This window comes from Bombina bombina, chromosome 11, assembly GCF_027579735.1.
Source record: "Bombina bombina isolate aBomBom1 chromosome 11, aBomBom1.pri, whole genome shotgun sequence".
NCBI lineage: Eukaryota > Metazoa > Chordata > Amphibia > Anura > Bombinatoridae > Bombina > Bombina bombina.
Window position 1 is genome coordinate 192,811,099 of NC_069509.1, and position 21,961 is coordinate 192,833,059.

The 21,961-nt window shown below is 40.3% G+C and overlaps 1 protein-coding gene across 4 annotated transcripts in view; it reads left to right on the forward strand.

Annotated features, from left to right (window-relative positions):
• GTF3C1 (general transcription factor IIIC subunit 1) overlaps positions 1-21,961 on the forward strand; it is a 274,627-nt gene that overhangs the window by 189,968 nt on the left and 62,698 nt on the right. For all 4 annotated transcript variants that reach the window (XM_053694472.1, XM_053694474.1, XM_053694475.1 and 1 more), the window contains exons 28-29: positions 3,486-3,598; positions 4,073-4,135. In XM_053694472.1, the coding sequence (XP_053550447.1) occupies positions 3,486-3,598; positions 4,073-4,135 (176 nt within the window). The remainder of the gene's footprint in view (positions 1-3,485; positions 3,599-4,072; positions 4,136-21,961) is intronic.

A 21,961-nucleotide genomic window follows, 5' to 3' on the forward strand; every position in this document is an offset into this window, starting at 1 on the left:
TTTGTGTATAACGATACATGTTTGTGTATAACGATACATGTTTGTGTATAACGATACATGTTTGTGTATAACGATACCTGTTTGTGTATAACGATACCTGTTTGTGTATAACGATACCTGTTTGTGTATAACGATACCTGTTTGTGTATAACGATACCTGTTTGTGTATAACGATACCTGTTTGTGTATAACGATACCTGTTTGTGTATAACGATACATGTTTGTGTATAATGATACCTGTTTGTGTATAATGATACCTGTTTGTGTGTAAAAATACCTGTTTGTGTATAATGATACCTGTTTGTGTGTAATGATACCTGTTTGTGTATAATGATACCTGTTTGTGTATAATGATACCTGTTTGTGTATAATGATACCTGTTTGTGTATAATGATACCTGTTTGTGTATAATGATACCTGTTTGTGTATAATGATACCTGTTTGTGTGTAATGATACCTGTTTGTGTATAATGATACCTGTTTGTGTGTAATGATACCTGTTTGTGTATAATGATACCTGTTTGTGTGTAATGATACATGTTTGTGTATAATGATACCTGTTTGTGTGTAATGATACCTGTTTGTGTATAATGATACCTGTTTGTGTATAATGATACATGTTTGTGTATAACGATACATGTTTGTGTATAATGATACCTGTTTGTGTATAATGATACCTGTTTGTGTATAATGATACCTGTTTGTGTATAATGATACCTGTTTGTGTATAATGATACATGTTTGTGTATAATGATACCTGTTTGTGTATAATGATACATGTTTGTTTGTGTATAATGATACCTGTTTGTGTATAATGATACCTGTTTGTGTATAATGATACATGTTTGTTTGTGTATAATGATACCTGTTTGTGTATAATGATACATGTTTGTTTGTGTATAATGATACCTGTTTGTGTATAATGATACATGTTTGTTTGTGTATAATGATACATGTTTGTGTATAATGATACATGTTTGTGTATAATGATACCTGTTTGTGTGTAATGATACCTGTTTGTGTATAATGATACATGTTTGTGTATAATGATACCTGTTTGTGTGTAATGATACATGTTTGTGTATAATGATACCTGTTTGTGTATAATGATACATGTTTGTGTGTAATGATACCTGTTTGTGTATAATGATACCTATTTGTGTATAATGATACATGTTTGTTTGTGTATAATGATACCTGTTTGTGTATAATGATACATGTTTGTTTGTGTATAATGATACCTGTTTGTGTATAATGATACATGTTTGTTTGTGTATAATGATACATGTTTGTGTATAATGATTCCTGTTTGTGTATAATGATACCTGTTTGTGTATAATGATACATGTTTGTGTATAATGATACATGTTTGTGTATAATGATACATGTTTGTGTGTAATGATACCTGTTTGTGTATAATGATACATGTTTGTGTGTAATGATACATGTTTGTGTATAATGATACCTGTTTGTGTATAATGATACCTGTTTGTGTATAATGATACCTGTTTGTGTATAATGATACCTATTTGTGTATAATGATACATGTTTGTGTATAATGATACATGTTTGTGTATAATGATACATGTTTGTGTATAATGATACCTGTTTGTGTATAATGATACCTGTTTGTGTGTAATGATACCTGTTTGTGTGTAATGATACCTGTTTGTGTGTAATGATACATGTTTGTGTATAATGATACCTGTTTGTGTGTAATGATACCTGTTTGTGTATAATGATACATGTTTGTGTATAATGATACATGTTTGTGTATAACGATACATGTTTGTGTATAATGATACCTGTTTGTGTATAATGATACATGTTTGTGTATAATGATACCTGTTTGTGTATAATGATACATGTTTGTGTATAATGATACCTGTTTGTGTATAATGATACCTGTTTATGTGTAATGATACCTGTTTATGTGTAATGATACCTGTTTATGTGTAATGATACCTGTTTATGTGTAATGATACCTGTTTTTGTGTAATGATACCTGTTTGTGTGTAATGATACCTGTTTGTGTGTAATGATACCTGTTTGTGTGTAATGATACCTGTTTGTGTATAATGATACCTGTTTGTGTATAATGATACGTGTTTGTGTGTAATGATACCTGTTTGTGTATAATGATACCTGTTTGTGTATAATGATACCTGTTTGTGTATAATGATACCTGTTTGTGTGTAATGATACATGTTTGTGTATAATGATACCTGTTTGTGTGTAATGATACATGTTTGTGTATAATGATACCTGTTTGTGTATAATGATACCTGTTTGTGTGTAATGATACATGTTTGTGTATAACGATACATGTTTGTGTATAACGATACATGTTTGTGTATAACGATACATGTTTGTGTATAATGATACATGTTTGTGTATAATGATACCTGTTTGTGTATAATGATACCTGTTTGTGTATAATGATACATGTTTGTGTATAATGATACCTGTTTGTGTGTAATGATACCTGTTTTTGTGTGTAATGATACCTGTTTTTGTGTATAATGATACCTGTTTGTGTATAATGATACCTGTGTGTGTATAATGATACCTGTTTGTGTATAATGATACATGTTTGTGTATAACGATACATGTTTGTGTATAACGATACATGTTTGTGTATAATGATACATGTTTGTGTATAATGATACCTGTTTGTGTGTAATGATACATGTTTGTGTATAATGATACATGTTTGTGTATAACGATACATGTTTGTGTATAACGATACATGTTTGTGTATAATGATACCTGTTTGTGTATAATGATACCTGTTTGTGTATAATGATACCTGTTTGTGTATAATGATACCTGTTTGTGTATAATGATACCTGTTTGTGTGTAATGATACCTGTTTGTGTATAATGATACCTGTTTGTGTATAATGATACCTGTTTGTGTGTAATGATACCTGTTTGTGTATAATGATACCTGTTTGTGTATAATGATACCTGTTTGTGTGTAATGATACATGTTTGTGTATAATGATACCTGTTTGTGTGTAATGATACCTGTTTGTGTATAATGATACATGTTTGTGTATAATGATACCTGTTTGTGTATAATGATACCTGTTTGTGTATAATGATACCTGTTTGTGTGTAATGATACCTGTTTGTGTGTAATGATACCTGTTTGTGTATAATGATACCTGTTTGTGTATAACGATACCTGTTTGTGTATAATGATACCTGTTTGTGTGTAATGATACCTGTTTGTGTATAATGATACCTGTTTGTGTGTAATGATACCTGTTTGTGTATAACGATACCTGTTTGTGTGTAATGATACCTGTTTGTGTATAATGATACCTGTTTGTGTATAATGATACCTGTTTGTGTGTAATGATACCTGTTTGTGTGTAATGATACCTGTTTGTGTATAATGATACCTGTTTGTGTATAACGATACCTGTTTGTGTGAAATCATACAGTTCGCTAACACTTGATAAACAATATCTCTTTAAGGTCTGTGCGGAAGAATTTAAAGACTTTGTGGAACGGCTGAAACAGAAGTTCAGTACAGCTCTCGGCCATACACCATATGAGGTTCCAGATACAGTGCATGAGCTGTACCAAAGGTCAGTCTCTCATCAGTCTGCTGTATTTATTTCACGTTAGTTTGTCCCGCACACAACATTCTCATATTAACAGAAAGCTAAGCCGGTCTCATTGCTGTAGGATATGGTAAAATAATCTGTGTCATGGGTGCACTTCTGTTCAGCAAAAACAACTTACATTAGAACTAACTAGTGTTAACAGAGACTGTGTGTAAGATCTGTCAGACTGCTTCCTATATCTGCAGAGACTTTCTGGAATGGAGTGGGTATAGACCGTCATAGTCAGACGTGTTTTTATTATTGTGACCTCAAGAAAAGGTCTAAGGGATGTGGAACCTTTCAGAACTTTATTTAACCTTACCATGTCAGTCCTTGTGCGAACTTACAGTGGGGGTTGTTAGCTGCCTACGATCCTTATGGTGTTTTAAACCCAACACAACCAGTGCAAGACATTTTACTTACATATTTAATGTGTGGTGTATATTTTTTTACCAGGTACCGGATTTTAGCTGTCGCAGATGAAACAAACCAGGATGGAAGAACAGAAGCGTTTGACAGGTACTGTGCTTCACTGCGGTTTAGAAGTGACTTTTGTATGAGTATGTATTGTATGCTTAATATTCCCTGAGTTTACTATGTTATCAGATGATGCACGTGTCTAGTCTTTAGGTGTAATACTCCTTTTGTACATATGTTATCAGATGATGCACGTGTCTAGTCTTTAGGTGTAATACTCCTTTTGTACATATGTTACAGATGATGCACGTGTCTAGTCTTTAGGTGTAATACTCCTTTTGTACATATGTTATCAGATGATGCACGTGTCTAGTCTTTAGGTGTAATACTCCTTTTGTACATATGTTATCAGATGATGCACGTGTCTAGTCTTTAGGTGTAATACTCCTTTTGTACATAACGTTACAGAGGATGCACGTGTCTAGTCTTTAGATGTAATACCCTTTTGTACATAATGTTACAGAGGATGCACGTGTCTAGTCTTTAGGTGCGATACCCATTTGTACATAACGTTACAGAGGATGCACGTGTCTAGTCTTTAGGTGCGATACCAATTTGTACATAACGTTACAGAGGATGCACGTGTCTAGTCTTTAGATGTAATACCCTTTTGTACATAATGTTACAGAGGATGCACGTGTCTAGTCTTTAGGTGTAATACTCCTTTTGTACATAATGTTACAGAGGATGCACGTGTCTAGTCTTTAGGTGTAATACTCCTTTTGTACATAATGTTACAGAGGATGCACGTGTCTAGTCTTTAGGTGTGATACTCCTTTTGTACATAACGTTACAGAGGATGCACGTGTCTAGTCTTTAGATGTAATACCCTTTTGTACATAACGTTACAGAGGATGCACGTGTCTAGTCTTTAGATGTAATACCCTTTTGTAAATAACGTTACAGAGGATGCACGTGTCTAGTCTTTAGGTGTAATACTCCTTTTGTACATAACGTTACAGAGGATGCACGTGTCTAGTCTTTAGATGTAATACCCTTTTGTATATAATGTTACAGAGGATGCACGTGTCTAGTCTTTAGATGTAATACCCTTTTGTAAATAACGTTACAGAGGATGCACGTGTCTAGTCTTTAGGTGTAATACTCCTTTTGTACATAACTTTACAGAGGATGCACGTGTCTAGTCTTTAGATGTAATACCCTTTTGTACATAACGTTACAGAGGATGCACGTGTCTAGTCTTTAGGTGTAATACTCCTTTTGTACATAATGTTATCAGATGATGCACGTGTCTAGTCTTTAGATGTAATACTCCTTTTGTACATAACGTTACAGAGGATGCACGTGTCTAGTCTTTAGATGTAATACCCTTTTGTACATAACGTTACAGAGGATGCACGTGTCTAGTCTTTAGGTGTAATACTCCTTTTGTACATAATGTTATCAGATGATGCACGTGTCTAGTCTTTAGATGTAATACTCCTTTTGTACATAACGTTACAGAGGATGCACGTGTCTAGTCTTTAGATGTAATACCCTTTTGTACATAACGTTACAGAGGATGCACGTGTCTAGTCTTTAGATGTAATACCCTTTTGTACATATGTTACAGAGGATGCACGTGTCTAGTCTTTAGATGTAATACCCTTTTGTACATAACGTTACAGAGGATGCACGTGTCTAGTCTTTAGGTGTAATACTCCTTTTGTACATAACGTTAGAGGATGCACGTGTCTAGTCTTTAGATGTAATACTCCTTTTGTACATAACGTTAGAGGATGCACGTGTCTAGTCTTTAGATGTAATACCCTTTTGTACATATGTTACAGAGGATGCACGTGTCTAGTCTTTAGATGTAATACCCTTTTGTACATAACGTTACAGAGGATGCACGTGTCTAGTCTTTAGGTGTAATACTCCTTTTGTACATAACGTTACAGAGGATGCACGTGTCTAGTCTTTAGGTGTAATACTCCTTTTGTACATAACGTTACAGAGGATGCACGTGTCTAGTCTTTAGATGTAATACCCTTTTGTACATAATGTTACAGAGGATGCACGTGTCTAGTCTTTAGATGTAATACTCCTTTTGTACATAACGTTAGAGGATGCACGTGTCTAGTCTTTAGATGTAATACCCTTTTCTCCAACATAGGTGTGTCCGGTCCACGGCGTCATCCTTACTTGTGGGATATTCTCTTCCCCAACAGGAAATGGCAAAGAGCCCAGCAAAGCTGGTCACATGATCCCTCCTAGGCTCCGCCTACCCCAGTCATTCTCTTTGCCGTTGTACAGGCAACATCTCCACGGAGATGGCTTAGAGTTTTTTAGTGTTTAACTGTAGTTTTTCATTATTCAATCAAGAGTTTGTTATTTTCAAATAGTGCTGGTACGTACTATTTACTCAGAAACAGAAAAGAGATGAAGAATTCTGTTTGTATGAGGAAAATGATTTTAGCAACCGTAACTAAAATCCATGGCTGTTCCACACAGGACTGTTGAGAGCAATTAACTTCAGTTGGGGGAACAGTGTGCAGTCTCTTACTGCTTGAGGTATGACACATTCTAACAAGACGATGTAATGCTGGAAGCTGTCATTTTCCCTATGGGATCCGGTAAGCCATGTTTATTACGATTGTAAATAAGGGCTTCACAAGGGCTTATTTAGACTGTAGACTTTTTTTGGGCTAAATCGATTGATATTAACACTTATTTAGCCTTGAGGAATCATTTATTCTGGGTATTTTGATATAATAATATCGGCAGGCACTGTTTTAGACACCTTATTCTTTAGGGGTTTTCCCAAAGCATAGGCAGAGTCTCATTTTCGCGCCGGTGTTGCGCACTTGTTTTTGAGAGGCATGGCATGCAGTCGCATGTGAGAGGAGCTCTGATACTTATAAAAGACTTCTGAAGGCGTCATTTGGTATCGTATTCCCCTTTGGGTTTGGTTGGGTCTCAGCAAAGCAGATACCAGGGACTGTAAAGGGGTTAAAGCTTAAAACGGCTCCGGTTCCGTTATTTTAAGGGTTAAAGCTTCCAAAATTGGTGTGCAATATTTTCAAGGCTTTAAGACACTGTGGTTAAAGTTTGGTGAATTTTGAACAATTCCTTCATGTTTTTTCGCAATTACAGTAATAAAGTGTGTTCAGTTTAAAATTTAAAGTGACAGTAACGGTTTTATTTTAAAACGTTTTTTGTACTTTCTTATCAAGTTTATGCCTGTTTAACATGTCTGAACTACCAGATAGACTGTGTTCTGAATGTGGGGAAGCCAGAATTCCTATTCATTTAAATAAATGTGATTTATGTGATAATGACAATGATGCCCAAGATGATTCCTCAAGTGAGGGGAGTAAGCATGGTACTGCATCATTCCCTCCTTCGTCTACACGAGTCTTGCCCACTCAGGAGGCCCCTAGTACATCTAGCGCGCCAATACTCCTTACTATGCAACAATTAACGGCTGTAATGGATAATTCTGTCAAAAACATTTTAGCCAAAATGAACCCTTGTCAGCGTAAGCGTGGATGCTCTGTTTTAGTTACTGAAGAGCATGACGACGCTGATATTAATATCTCTGAAGGGCCCCTAACCCAATCTGAGGGGGCCAGGGAGGTTTTGTCTGAGGGAGAAATTACTGATTTAGGGAACATTTCTCAGCAGGCTGAATCTGATGTGATTACATTTAAATTTAAATTGGAGCATCTCCGCATTTTGCTTAAGGAGGTATTATCCACTCTGGATGATTGTGAAAATTTGGTCATCCCAGAGAAACTATGTAAAATGGACAAGTTCCTAGAGGTGCCGGGGCTCCCAGAAGCTTTTCCTATACCCAAGCGGGTGGCGGACATTGTTAATAAAGAATGGGAAAGGCCCGGTATTCCTTTCGTCCCTCCCCCCATATTTAAAAAATTGTTTCCTATGGTCGACCCCAGAAAGGACTTATGGCAGTCAGTCCCCAAGGTCGAGGGAGCGGTTTCTACTTTAAACAAACGCACCACTATTCCCATAGAGGATAATTGTGCTTTCAAAGATCCTATGGATAAAAAATTAGAAGGTTTGCTTAAAAAGATGTTTGTTCAGCAGGGTTACCTTCTACAACCCATTTCATGCATTGTCCCCGTCACTACAGCCGCATATTTCTGGTTTGATGAACTGATTAAGGTGCTCGATAGTGACTCTCCTCCTTATGAGGAGATTATGGACAGAATCAATGCTCTCAAATTGGCTAATTCTTTCACTCTAGACGCCTCTTTGCAATTGGCTAAGTTAGCGGCTAAGAATTCTGGGTTTGCTATTGTGGCGCGCAGAGCGCTTTGGTTGAAATCTTGGTCGGCTGATGCGTCTTCCAAGAACAAGCTACTAAACATTCCTTTCAAGGGGAAAACGCTGTTTGGTCCTGACTTGAAAGAGATTATCTCTGATATCACTGGGGGTAAGGGCCACGCCCTTCCTCAGGATCGGCCTTTCAAGGCAAAAAATAGACCTAGTTTTCGTCCCTTTCGTAAAAACGGACCAGCCCAAGGTGCTACGTCCTCTAAGCAAGAGGGTAATACTTCTCAGGCCAAGCCAGCTTGGAGACCAATGCAAGGCTGGAACAAGGGAAAGCAGGCCAAGAAACCTGCCACTGCTACCAAGACAGCATGAAATATTGGCCCCCGATCCGGGACCGGATCTGGTGGGGGGCAGACTCTCCCTCTTCGCTCAGGCTTGGGCAAGAGATGTTCTGGATCCTTGGGCGCTAGAAATAGTCTCCCAGGGTTATCTTCTGGAATTCAAAGGACTTCCCCCAAGGGGGAGGTTCCACAGGTCTCAGTTGTCTTCAGACCACATAAAAAGACAGGCGTTCTTACATTGTGTAGAAGACCTGTTAAAAATGGGAGTGATTCATCCTGTTCCATTAAGAGAACAAGGGATGGGGTTCTACTCCAATCTGTTCATAGTTCCCAAAAAAGAGGGAACGTTCAGACCAATCCTAGATCTCAAGATCTTAAACAAATTTCTCAAGGTCCCATCGTTCAAGATGGAAACCATTCGAACTATCCTTCCTTCCATCCAGGAAGGTCAATTCATGACCACGGTGGATTTAAAGGACGCGTATCTACATATTCCTATCCACAAGGAACATCATCGGTTCCTAAGGTTTGCATTCCTGGACAAACATTACCAGTTCGTGGCGCTTCCTTTCGGATTAGCCACTGCTCCAAGGATTTTCACAAAGGTACTAGGGTCCCTTCTAGCGGTGCTAAGACCAAGGGGCATTGCAGTAGTACCCTACCTGGACGACATTCTGATTCAAGCGTCGTCCTTCCCTCGAGCAAAGGCTCACACGGACATCGTCCTGGCCTTTCTCAGATCTCACGGCTGGAAAGTGAACGTGGAAAAGAGTTCTCTATCCCCGTCAACAAGGGTTCCCTTCTTGGGAACAATTATAGATTCCTCAGAAATGAGGATTTTTCTAACAGAGGCCAGAATAACAAAGCTTCTGGACTCTTGTCGGATACTTCATTCCGTTCCTCTTCCTTCCGTAGCTCAGTGCATGGAAGTGATCGGATTGATGGTAGCGGCAATGGACATAGTTCCTTTTGCGCGCATTCATCTAAGACCATTACAACTGTGCATGCTCAGTCAGTGGAATGGGGACTATACAGACTTGTCTCCAAAGATACAAGTAAATCAGAGGACCAGAGACTCACTCCGTTGGTGGCTGTCCCTGGACAACCTGTCACAAGGGATGACATTCCGCAGACCAGAGTGGGTCATTGTCACGACCGACGCCAGTCTGACGGGCTGGGGCGCGGTCTGGGGATCCCTGAAAGCTCAGGGTCTTTGGTCTCGGGAAGAATCTCTTCTACCGATAAATATTCTGGAACTGAGAGCGATATTCAATGCTCTCAAGGCTTGGCCTCAGCTAGCGAGGACCAAGTTCATACGGTTTCAATCAGACAACATGACGACTGTTGCGTACATCAACCATCAGGGGGGAACAAGGAGTTCCCTAGCGATGGAGGAAGTGACCAAGATTGTTCTATGGGCGGAGTCTCACTCCTGCCACCTGTCTGCTATCCACATCCCGGGAGTGGAAAATTGGGAAGCGGATTTTCTGAGTCGTCAGACATTGCATCCGGGGGAGTGGGAACTCCATCCGGAAATCTTTGCCCTAGTCACTCAGCTGTGGGGCATTCCAGACATGGATCTAATGGCCTCTCGTCAGAACTTCAAAGTTCCCTGTTACGGGTCCAGATCCAGGGATCCCAAGGCGGCTCTAGTGGATGCACTAGTAGCACCTTGGACCTTCAAACTAGCTTATGTGTTTCCGCCGTTTCCTCTCATTCCCAGGCTGGTAGCCAGGATCAATCAGGAGAGGGCGTCGGTGATCTTGATAGCTCCTGCGTGGCCACGCAGGACTTGGTATGCAGATCTGGTGAATATGTCATCGGCTCCACCTTGGAAGCTACCTTTGAGACGAGACCTTCTTGTTCAGGGTCCGTCCGAACATCCGAATCTGGTTTCACTCCAGCTGACTGCCTGGAGATTGAACGCTTGATTTTATCGAAGCGAGGTTTCTCAGATTCTGTTATCGATACTCTTGTTCAGGCCAGAAAGCCTGTAACTAGAAAGATTTACCACAAAATTTGGAAGAAATATATCTGTTGGTGTGAATCTAAAGGATTCCCTTGGGACAAGGTTAAGATTCCTAGGATTCTATCCTTCCTTCAAGAAGGATTGGAAAAAGGATTATCGGCAAGTTCCCTGAAGGGACAGATTTCTGCCTTGTCGGTGTTACTTCACAAAAAGCTGGCAGCTGTGCCAGATGTTCAAGCCTTTGTTCAGGCTTTGGTTAGAATTAAGCCTGTTTACAAACCTTTGACTCCCCCTTGGAGTCTCAATTTAGTTCTTTCAGTTCTTCAGGGGGTTCCGTTTGAACCCTTACATTCCGTTGATATTAAGTTGTTATCTTGGAAAGTTTTGTTTTTAGTTGCAATTTCTTCTGCTAGAAGAGTTTCAGAATTATCTGCTCTGCAGTGTTCCCCTCCTTATCTGGTGTTCCATGCAGATAAGGTGGTTTTACGTACTAAACCTGGTTTTCTTCCGAAAGTTGTTTCTAACAAAAACATTAACCAGGAGATTATCGTGCCTTCTCTGTGTCCGAAACCAGTTTCAAAGAAGGAACGTTTGTTGCACAATTTGGATGTTGTTCGCGCTCTAAAATTCTATTTAGATGCTACAAAGGATTTTAGACAAACATCTTCCTTGTTTGTTGTTTATTCAGGTAAAAGGAGAGGTCAAATAGCAACTTCTACCTCTCTCTCTTTTTGGATTAAAAGCATCATCAGATTGGCTTACGAGACTGCCGGACGGCAGCCTCCCGAAAGAATCACAGCTCATTCCACTAGGGCTGTGGCTTCCACATGGGCCTTCAAGAACGAGGCTTCTGTTGATCAGATATGTAGGGCAGCGACTTGGTCTTCACTGCACACTTTTACCAAATTTTACAAGTTTGATACTTTTGCTTCTTCTGAGGCTATTTTTGGGAGAAAGGTTTTGCAAGCCGTGGTGCCTTCCATTTAGGTGACCTGATTTGCTCCCTCCCTTCATCCGTGTCCTAAAGCTTTGGTATTGGTTCCCACAAGTAAGGATGACGCCGTGGACCGGACACACCTATGTTGGAGAAAACAGAATTTATGTTTACCTGATAAATTTCTTTCTCCAACGGTGTGTCCGGTCCACGGCCCGCCCTGGTTTTTTTAATCAGGTCTGATAATTTATTTTCTTTAACTACAGTCACCACGGTACCATATGGTTTCTCCTATGCTAATATTCCTCCTTAACGTCGGTCGAATGACTGGGGTAGGCGGAGCCTAGGAGGGATCATGTGACCAGCTTTGCTGGGCTCTTTGCCATTTCCTGTTGGGGAAGAGAATATCCCACAAGTAAGGATGACGCCGTGGACCGGACACACCGTTGGAGAAAGAAATTTATCAGGTAAACATAAATTCTGTTTTGTACATATGTTACAGAGGATGCACGTGTCTAGTCTTTAGATGTAATACCCTTTTGTACATAACGTTACAGAGGATGCACGTGTCTAGTCTTTAGGTGTAATACTCCTTTTGTACATAACGTTACAGAGGATGCACGTGTCTAGTCTTTAGGTGTAATACTCCTTTTGTACATAATGTTATCAGATGATGCACGTGTCTAGTCTTTAGGTGTGATACTCCTTTTGTACATAACGTTACAGAGGATGCACGTGTCTAGTCTTTAGATGTAATACCCCTTTTGTACATAACGTTACAGAGGATGCACGTGTCTAGTCTTTAGATGTAATACCCTTTTGTACATAACGTTACAGAGGATGCACGTGTCTAGTCTTTAGGTGTGATACTCCTTTTGTACATAATGTTACAGAGGATGCACGTGTCTAGTCTTTAGGTGTAATACCCTTTTGTACATAACGTTACAGAGGATGCACGTGTCTAGTCTTTAGGTGTAATACTCCTTTTGTACATAATGTTACAGAGGATGCACGTGTCTAGTCTTTAGGTGTAATACTCCTTTTGTACATAACGTTACAGAGGATGCACGTGTCTAGTCTTTAGGTGTAATACCCTTTTGTACATAATGTTACAGAGGATGCACGTGTCTAGTCTTTAGGTGCGATACCCATTTGTACATAACGTTACAGAGGATGCACGTGTCTAGTCTTTAGGTGCGATACCAATTTGTACATAACGTTACAGAGGATGCACGTGTCTAGTCTTTAGATGTAATACCCTTTTGTACATAATGTTACAGAGGATGCACGTGTCTAGTCTTTAGGTGTAATACTCCTTTTGTACATAATGTTACAGAGGATGCACGTGTCTAGTCTTTAGGTGTAATACTCCTTTTGTACATATGTTACAGAGGATGCACGTGTCTAGTCTTTAGGTGTAATACTCCTTTTGTACATAATGTTATCAGATGATGCACGTGTCTAGTCTTTAGATGTAATACTCCTTTTGTACATAACGTTACAGAGGATGCACGTGTCTAGTCTTTAGATGTAATACCCTTTTGTACATAACGTTACAGAGGATGCACGTGTCTAGTCTTTAGGTGTAATACCCTTTTGTACATATGTTACAGAGGATGCACGTGTCTAGTCTTTAGATGTAATACCCTTTTGTACATAACGTTACAGAGGATGCACGTGTCTAGTCTTTAGGTGTAATACTCCTTTTGTACATAATGTTATCAGATGATGCACGTGTCTAGTCTTTAGATGTAATACTCCTTTTGTACATAACGTTACAGAGGATGCACGTGTCTAGTCTTTAGGTGTAATACCCTTTTGTACATAACGTTACAGAGGATGCACGTGTCTAGTCTTTAGGTGTAATACTCCTTTTGTACATATGTTACAGAGGATGCACGTGTCTAGTCTTTAGATGTAATACCCTTTTGTACATAACGTTACAGAGGATGCACGTGTCTAGTCTTTAGGTGTAATACTCCTTTTGTACATAATGTTATCAGATGATGCACGTGTCTAGTCTTTAGATGTAATACTCCTTTTGTACATAACGTTACAGAGGATGCACGTGTCTAGTCTTTAGATGTAATACCCTTTTGTACATAACGTTACAGAGGATGCACGTGTCTAGTCTTTAGATGTAATACCCTTTTGTACATATGTTACAGAGGATGCACGTGTCTAGTCTTTAGATGTAATACTCCTTTTGTACATAACGTTACAGAGGATGCACGTGTCTAGTCTTTAGGTGTAATACCCTTTTGTATATAATGTTACAGAGGATGCACGTGTCTAGTCTTTAGGTGTAATACCCTTTTGTACATAACGTTACAGAGGATGCACGTGTCTAGTCTTTAGGTGTAATACCCTTTTGTACATAATGTTACAGAGGATGCACGTGTCTAGTCTTTAGGTGCGATACCCATTTGTACATAACGTTACAGAGGATGCACGTGTCTAGTCTTTAGGTGCGATACCAATTTGTACATAACGTTACAGAGGATGCACGTGTCTAGTCTTTAGATGTAATACCCTTTTGTACATAATGTTACAGAGGATGCACGTGTCTAGTCTTTAGGTGTAATACTCCTTTTGTACATAATGTTACAGAGGATGCACGTGTCTAGTCTTTAGGTGTAATACTCCTTTTGTACATATGTTACAGAGGATGCACGTGTCTAGTCTTTAGGTGTAATACTCCTTTTGTACATAATGTTATCAGATGATGCACGTGTCTAGTCTTTAGATGTAATACTCCTTTTGTACATAACGTTACAGAGGATGCACGTGTCTAGTCTTTAGATGTAATACCCTTTTGTACATAACGTTACAGAGGATGCACGTGTCTAGTCTTTAGGTGTAATACCCTTTTGTACATATGTTACAGAGGATGCACGTGTCTAGTCTTTAGATGTAATACCCTTTTGTACATAACGTTACAGAGGATGCACGTGTCTAGTCTTTAGGTGTAATACTCCTTTTGTACATAATGTTATCAGATGATGCACGTGTCTAGTCTTTAGATGTAATACTCCTTTTGTACATAACGTTACAGAGGATGCACGTGTCTAGTCTTTAGGTGTAATACTCCTTTTGTACATATGTTACAGAGGATGCACGTGTCTAGTCTTTAGATGTAATACCCTTTTGTACATAACGTTACAGAGGATGCACGTGTCTAGTCTTTAGGTGTAATACTCCTTTTGTACATAATGTTATCAGATGATGCACGTGTCTAGTCTTTAGATGTAATACTCCTTTTGTACATAACGTTACAGAGGATGCACGTGTCTAGTCTTTAGATGTAATACCCTTTTGTACATAACGTTACAGAGGATGCACGTGTCTAGTCTTTAGATGTAATACCCTTTTGTACATATGTTACAGAGGATGCACGTGTCTAGTCTTTAGATGTAATACCCTTTTGTACATAACGTTACAGAGGATGCACGTGTCTAGTCTTTAGGTGTAATACTCCTTTTGTACATAACGTTACAGAGGATGCACGTGTCTAGTCTTTAGGTGTAATACCCTTTTGTACATAACGTTACAGAGGATGCACGTGTCTAGTCTTTAGATGTAATACCCTTTTGTACATATGTTACAGAGGATGCACGTGTCTAGTCTTTAGATGTAATACCCTTTTGTACATAACGTTACAGAGGATGCACGTGTCTAGTCTTTAGGTGTAATACTCCTTTTGTACATAACGTTACAGAGGATGCACGTGTCTAGTCTTTAGGTGTAATACTCCTTTTGTACATAATGTTATCAGATGATGCACGTGTCTAGTCTTTAGGTGTGATACTCCTTTTGTACATAACGTTACAGAGGATGCACGTGTCTAGTCTTTAGATGTAATACCCCTTTTGTACATAACGTTACAGAGGATGCACGTGTCTAGTCTTTAGATGTAATACCCTTTTGTACATAACGTTACAGAGGATGCACGTGTCTAGTCTTTAGGTGTAATACTCCTTTTGTACATAATGTTACAGAGGATGCACGTGTCTAGTCTTTAGGTGTAATACTCCTTTTGTACATAATGTTACAGAGGATGCACGTGTCTAGTCTTTAGGTGTAATACTCCTTTTGTACATAACGTTACAGAGGATGCACGTGTCTAGTCTTTAGGTGTAATACCCTTTTGTATATAATGTTACAGAGGATGCACGTGTCTAGTCTTTAGGTGTAATACCCTTTTGTACATAACGTTACAGAGGATGCACGTGTATAGTCTTTAGGTGTAATACCCTTTTGTACATAATGTTACAGAGGATGCACGTGTCTAGTCTTTAGGTGTGATACTCCTTTTGTACATAATGTTACAGAGGATGCACGTGTCTAGTCTTTAGGTGTAATACCCTTTTGTACATAATGTTACAGAGGATGCACGTGTCTAGTCTTTAGGTGTAATACTCGTTTTGTACATAACGTTACAGAGGATGCACGTGTCTAGTCTTTAGGTGTAATACTCCTTTTGTACATAACGTTACAGAGGATGCACGTGTCTAGTCTTTAGATGTAATACTCCTTTTGTAAATAACGTTACAGAGGATGCACGTGTCTAGTCTTTAGATGTAATACTCCTTTTGTAAATAACGTTACAGAGGATGCACGTGTCTAGTCTTTAGGTGTAATACCCTTTTGTACATAATGTTACAGAGGATGCACGTGTCTAGTCTTTAGATGTGATACTCCTTTCTCTTGTTAAGTGTTTTCAGTCCACGGGTCATCCATTACTTATGGGATATATTCTCCTTCCCAACAGGAAGTTGCAAGAGGATCACCCAAGCAGAGCTGCTATATAGCTCCTCCCCTCACATGTCATATCCAGTCATTCTCTTGCAACCCTCAACAAAGAAGGAGGTCGCGAGAGGAGCTGGAGTTTTTACTTAATTATTCTTCAATCAAAAGTTTGTTATTTTAAATGGCACCGGAGTGTGCTGTTTTTCTATCTCAGGCAGTATTTGGAAGAAGAAACTGCCTGCGTTTTTCTATGATCTTAGCAGGCGTAACTAAGATCCACTGGCTGTTCTCGACATTCTGAGGAGTGGGGTAACTTCAGAAAATGGGAATAGCATGCGGGGTCTCCCGCAAATGAGGTATGTGCAGTACAATATTTTCTGGGAATGGAATTGACTAAGAAAACACTGCTGTTACCCGTATGATGTAAGTACAGCCTTAAATGCAGTAGTAGTGACTGGTATCAGGCTGATAAATGTATGCACAGTAGAGTTATTTTCTAGGGACTAGAATTTGACTGAAAAAATACTGTTAATACTGATATAATGTGTGAGCCTTAACTGCAGTAGAAGCGACTGGTAGCAGGCTTAGTAATAACTTTACACAGCATCTGAAATGTTGTTTTTTAAAACGTTTACTGGCATGTTAATCGTTTTGTGAGGTACTTTGGTGATAAATGTTTTTGGGCATGATTTTTTTCCACTCGGCTAACGTATATTTCTGCATAGAAACCGTTATATCAGGTCTCCCACTGTTGTAATAGGAGTGGGAGGGACCTTTTTTAGCGCCTTGTTGCGCAGTTAAAATTCTAGCACAGTCTTCCTGCTTCTTCCTCTTTGATCCAGGACGTCTCCAGAGAGCTCAGGGATCTTCAAAATTCGTTTTTGAGGGAGGTAATCAGTCACAGCAGACCTGTGACAGTGTGTTTGACTGTGATAAAAGCGTTAAATCTTAATTTGATATCCGTTTTTTGGGTACTGAGGGGTTAATCATCCTTTTGCTAATGGGTGCAATCCTCTGCTAATTAATACATTTAAAGAATTGTTGACTATAACTGAACTAGTTCTTTGTTATTCAATTGTGTTTTTTAAAATACGCGCTGCAGCGTTTTTTATATTGCTTGTAAACTTATTGAAGTAATTTCCAAGCTTGCTAGCTTCATTGCTAGTCTGTTTAAACATGTCTGATACAGAGGAATCTGCTTGTTCATTATGTTTAAAAGCCGATGTGGAGCCCAATAGAAATATGTGTACCAATTGTATTGATATTACTTTGAATAAAAGTCAATCTGTACCGATAAAAGAAATTATCACCAGACAACGAGGGGGAAGTTATGCCGTCTAACTCTCCTCACGTGTCAGTACCTTCGTCTCCCGCTCGGGAGGTGCATAAGATTGAGGCGCCAAGTACATCAAGGCCCTTACAAATCACTTTACATGATATGGCTAATGTTATGAAAGAAGTATTATACAATATGCCCGAGTTAAGAGGCAAGCGCAACAGCTCTGGGTTAAGGACAGAGAATTTTAAATTTAAGCTTGAGAACCTCCGCGTGTTGCTAGGGGAGGTGTTAGCGGCTCTGAATGATTGTGACACGGTGGCAATCCCAGAGAAATTATGTAGGCTGGATAAATACTATGCGGTACCGGTGTGTACTGACGTTTTTCCTATACTAAAGAGGCTCACAGAGATTATTAGCAAGGAGTGGGATAGACCCAGTGTGCCTTTTTCCCCTCCTCCGATATTTAGAAAAATGTTCCCTATAGACGCCACCACACGAGACTTATGGCAGACGGTCCCTAAGGTGGAGGGAGCAGTTTCTACTTTAGCCAAGCGTACCACTATCCCGGTGGAGGATAGCTGTGCTTTCTCAGATCCAATGGATAAAAAATTAGAGGGTTACCTTAAGAAAATGTTTGTTCAACAAGGTTTTATATTACAGCCTCTTGCATGCATTGCGCCTGTCACTGCTGCAGCGGCATTCTGGTTTGAGTCTCTGGAAGAGGCGATTCGCACAGCACCATTGGATGAATCTTTGAGCAAGATTAGAACCCTTAAGCTGGCTAATGCGTTTGTTTCGGATGCCGTAGTGCATTTAACCAAACTTACGGCTAAGAATTCCGGATTCGCCATACAGGCGCGCAGAGCGCTATGGCTTAAATCCTGGTCAGCAGATGTAACTTCTAAGTCTAAACTACTAAACATTCCTTTCAAAGGGCAGACCTTATTCGGGCCCGGCTTGAAGGAAATTATTGCTGACATTACTGGAGGTAAGGGCCACACCCTTCCTCAGGACAGGGCCAAATCAAAGGCCAAACAGTCTAATTTTCGTGCCTTTCGTAATTTCAAGGCAGGAGCAGCATCAACTTCCTCCGCTCCAAAACAGGAAGGAACTACTGCTCGTTACAGACAGGGTTGGAAAGGCAACCAGTCATGGAACAAGGGCAAGCAGGCCAGAAAGCCTACTTCCGCCCCTAAGACAGCATGAAGACAGGGCCCCCTTTCCGGAGACGGATCTAGTGGGGGGCAGAATTTCTCTCTTCGCCCAGGCTTGGGCAAGAGATGTACAGGATCCCTGGACGTTGGAGATTATATCTCAGGGATACCTTCTGGATTTCAAAACTTCTCCTCCACAAGGGAGGTTTCATCTGTCAAGGTTATCAACAAACCTAGTAAAGAAAGAGGCATTTCTACAATGTGTACAAGACCTCTTAGTGATGGGAGTGATCCACCCAGTTCCGCGAACGGAACAGGGGCAAGGGTTTTATTCAAATCTGTTTGTGGTTCCCAAGAAAGAGGGAACTTTCAGACCAATCTTAGACTTAAAGATCTTAAACAAATTCCTAAGGGTTCCGTCGTTCAAGATGGAAACCATTCGGACCATCCTACCAGAGGGTCAATATATGACCACAGTGGACTTAAAGGATGCATACCTTCACATACCGATTCACAAAGATCATTATCGGTACCTAAGGTTTGCCTTTCTAGACAGGCATTACCAGTTTGTAGCTCTTCCCTTCGGGTTAGCTACGGCCCCGAGAATTTTTACAAAGGTTCTGGGCTCACTTCTGGCGGTACTAAGACCACGAGGCATAGCGGTGGCTCCGTACCTAGACGACATTCTGATACAAGCGTCAAGTTTTCAAAATGCAAAGTCTCATACAGAGATAGTTCTAGCATTTCTGAGGTTGCATGGGTGGAAAGTGAAGGTGGAGAAGAGTTCTCTGTTACCACTCACAAGGGTCCCTTTTCTAGGGACTCTTATAGATTCTGTAGAGATGAAGATTTACCTGACGGAGTCCAGGTTATCAAAGATTCTCAATGCTTGCCGTGTCCTTCACTCCATTCCAAGCCCATCAGTAGCTCAGTGCATGGAAGTAATCGGCTTAATGGTCGCGGCAATGGACATAGTGCCATTTGCGCGCCTACATCTCAGACCGCTGCAACTATGCATGCTAAGTCAATGGAACGGGGATTACTCAGATCTGTCCCCTTTGCTAAATCTGGACCAGGAGACCAGAGATTCTCTTCTCTGGTGGTTGTCACGGGTTCATCTGTCCAAAGGAATGACTTTTCGCAGACCAGATTGGATGATTGTAACAACAGATGCCAGCCTACTAGGCTGGGGAGCAGTCTGGAACTCCCTGAAGGCTCAGGGATCGTGGACTCAGGAGGAGAGACTCCTCCCGATAAACATTCTAGAATTAAGAGCAATATTCAATGCTCTTCTAACTTGGCCTCAGTTAGCAACACTGAGGTTCATCAAATTTCAGTCGGACAACATCACGACTGTGGCTTACATCAATCATCAAGGGGGAACCAGGAGTTCCCTAGCGATGTTGGAAGTCTCGAAGATAATTCGCTGGGCAGAGTCTCACTCTTGCCACCTGTCAGCGATCTACATCCCAGGCGTGGAGAACTGGGAGGCGGATTTTCTAAGTCGACAGACCTTTCATCCGGGGGAGTGGGAACTTCACCCGGAGGTATTTGCTCAACTGATTCGTCGTTGGGGCAAACCGGATCTGGATCTCATGGCATCTCGCCAGAACGCCAAGCTTCCTTGTTACGGATCCAGGTCCAGGGACCCGGGTGAGGTGCTGGTAGATGCACTAGCAGCCTCTTGGGTTTTCAACATAGCTTATGTGTTTCCACCTTTTCCGTTGCTACCTCGACTGATTGCCAGGATCAAACAGGAGAGAGCATCGGTGATTCTGATAGCGCCTGCGTGGCCACGCAGGACCTGGTATGCAGACCTAGTGGACATGTCGTCCTGTCCACCATGGTCTCTACCCCTGAGGCAGGACCTTCTAATCCAGGGTCCTTTCAACCATCCAAACCTAATTTCTCTGAGGCTGACTGCTTGGAAATTGAACGCTTGATTCTATCAAAGCGTGGGTTTTCGGATTCGGTTATTGATACATTAATACAGGCTCGGAAACCTGTTACCAGAAAAATTTACCACAAGATATGGCGTAAATATTTATATTGGTGTGAATCCAAGAGTTACTCATGGAGTAAGGTTAGGATTCCTAGGATATTGTCTTTTCTACAAGAGGGATTAGAAAAGGGCTTATCCGCTAGTACGCTAAAGGGACAGATTTCTGCTCTGTCTATTCTTTTACACAAGCGTCTGGCAGAGAATCCAGACGTCCAGGCTTTTTGTCAGGCTTTGGCTAGGATTAAGCCTGTGTTTAAAACTGTTGCTCCTCCGTGGAGCTTAAACTTGGTTCTTAAAGTTCTTCAGGGTGTTCCGTTTGAACCCCTTCATTCCATTGATATTAAGCTTTTATCTTGGAAAGTTCTATTTTGATGGCTATTTCCTCGGCTCGAAGAGTCTCTGAGTTATCTGCCTTACATTGTGATTCTCCTTATCTGATCTTTCATTCAGACAAGGTAGTCCTGCGTACTAAACCTGGGTTTTCTAACAGGAATATCAATCAAGAGATTGTTGTTCCATCGTTATGTCCTAATCCTTCTTCAAAGAAGGAACGTCTTTTGCATAATCTAGACGTGGTCCATGCCCTGAAGTTCTACTTACAGGCAAGTAAAGATTTTCGACAAACTTCTTCTCTGTTTGTCGTTTACTCTGGACAGAGGAGAGGTCAAAAGGCTTCGGCTACCTCTCTCTCTTTTTGGCTTCGTAGCATAATATGCTTAGCCTATGAGACTGCTGGACAGCAGCCTCCTGAAAGAATTACAGCTCATTCCACTAGAGCTGTGGCTTCCACCTGGGCCTTTAAGAATGAGTCCTCTGTTGAACAGATTTGCAAGGCTGCAACTTGGTCTTCACTTCATACTTTTTCCAAATTTTACAAATTTGACACTTTTGCTTCTTCGGAGGCTGTTTTTGGGAGAAAGGTTCTTCAGGCAGTGGTTCCTTCCGTTTAAAGTCCCTGCCTTGTCCCTCCCTTCATCCGTGTACTTTAGCTTTGGTATTGGTATCCCACAAGTAATGGATGACCCGTGGACTGAACACACTTAACAAGAGAAAACATCATTTATGTTTACCTGATAAATTTATTTCTCTTGTAGTGTGTTCAGTCCACGGCCCGCCCTGTCTTTTTGAGGCAGGTTCTAAATTTTAAATTATAACTCCAGTCACCACTGCACCCTATAGTTTCTCCTTTCTCGTTTTGTTT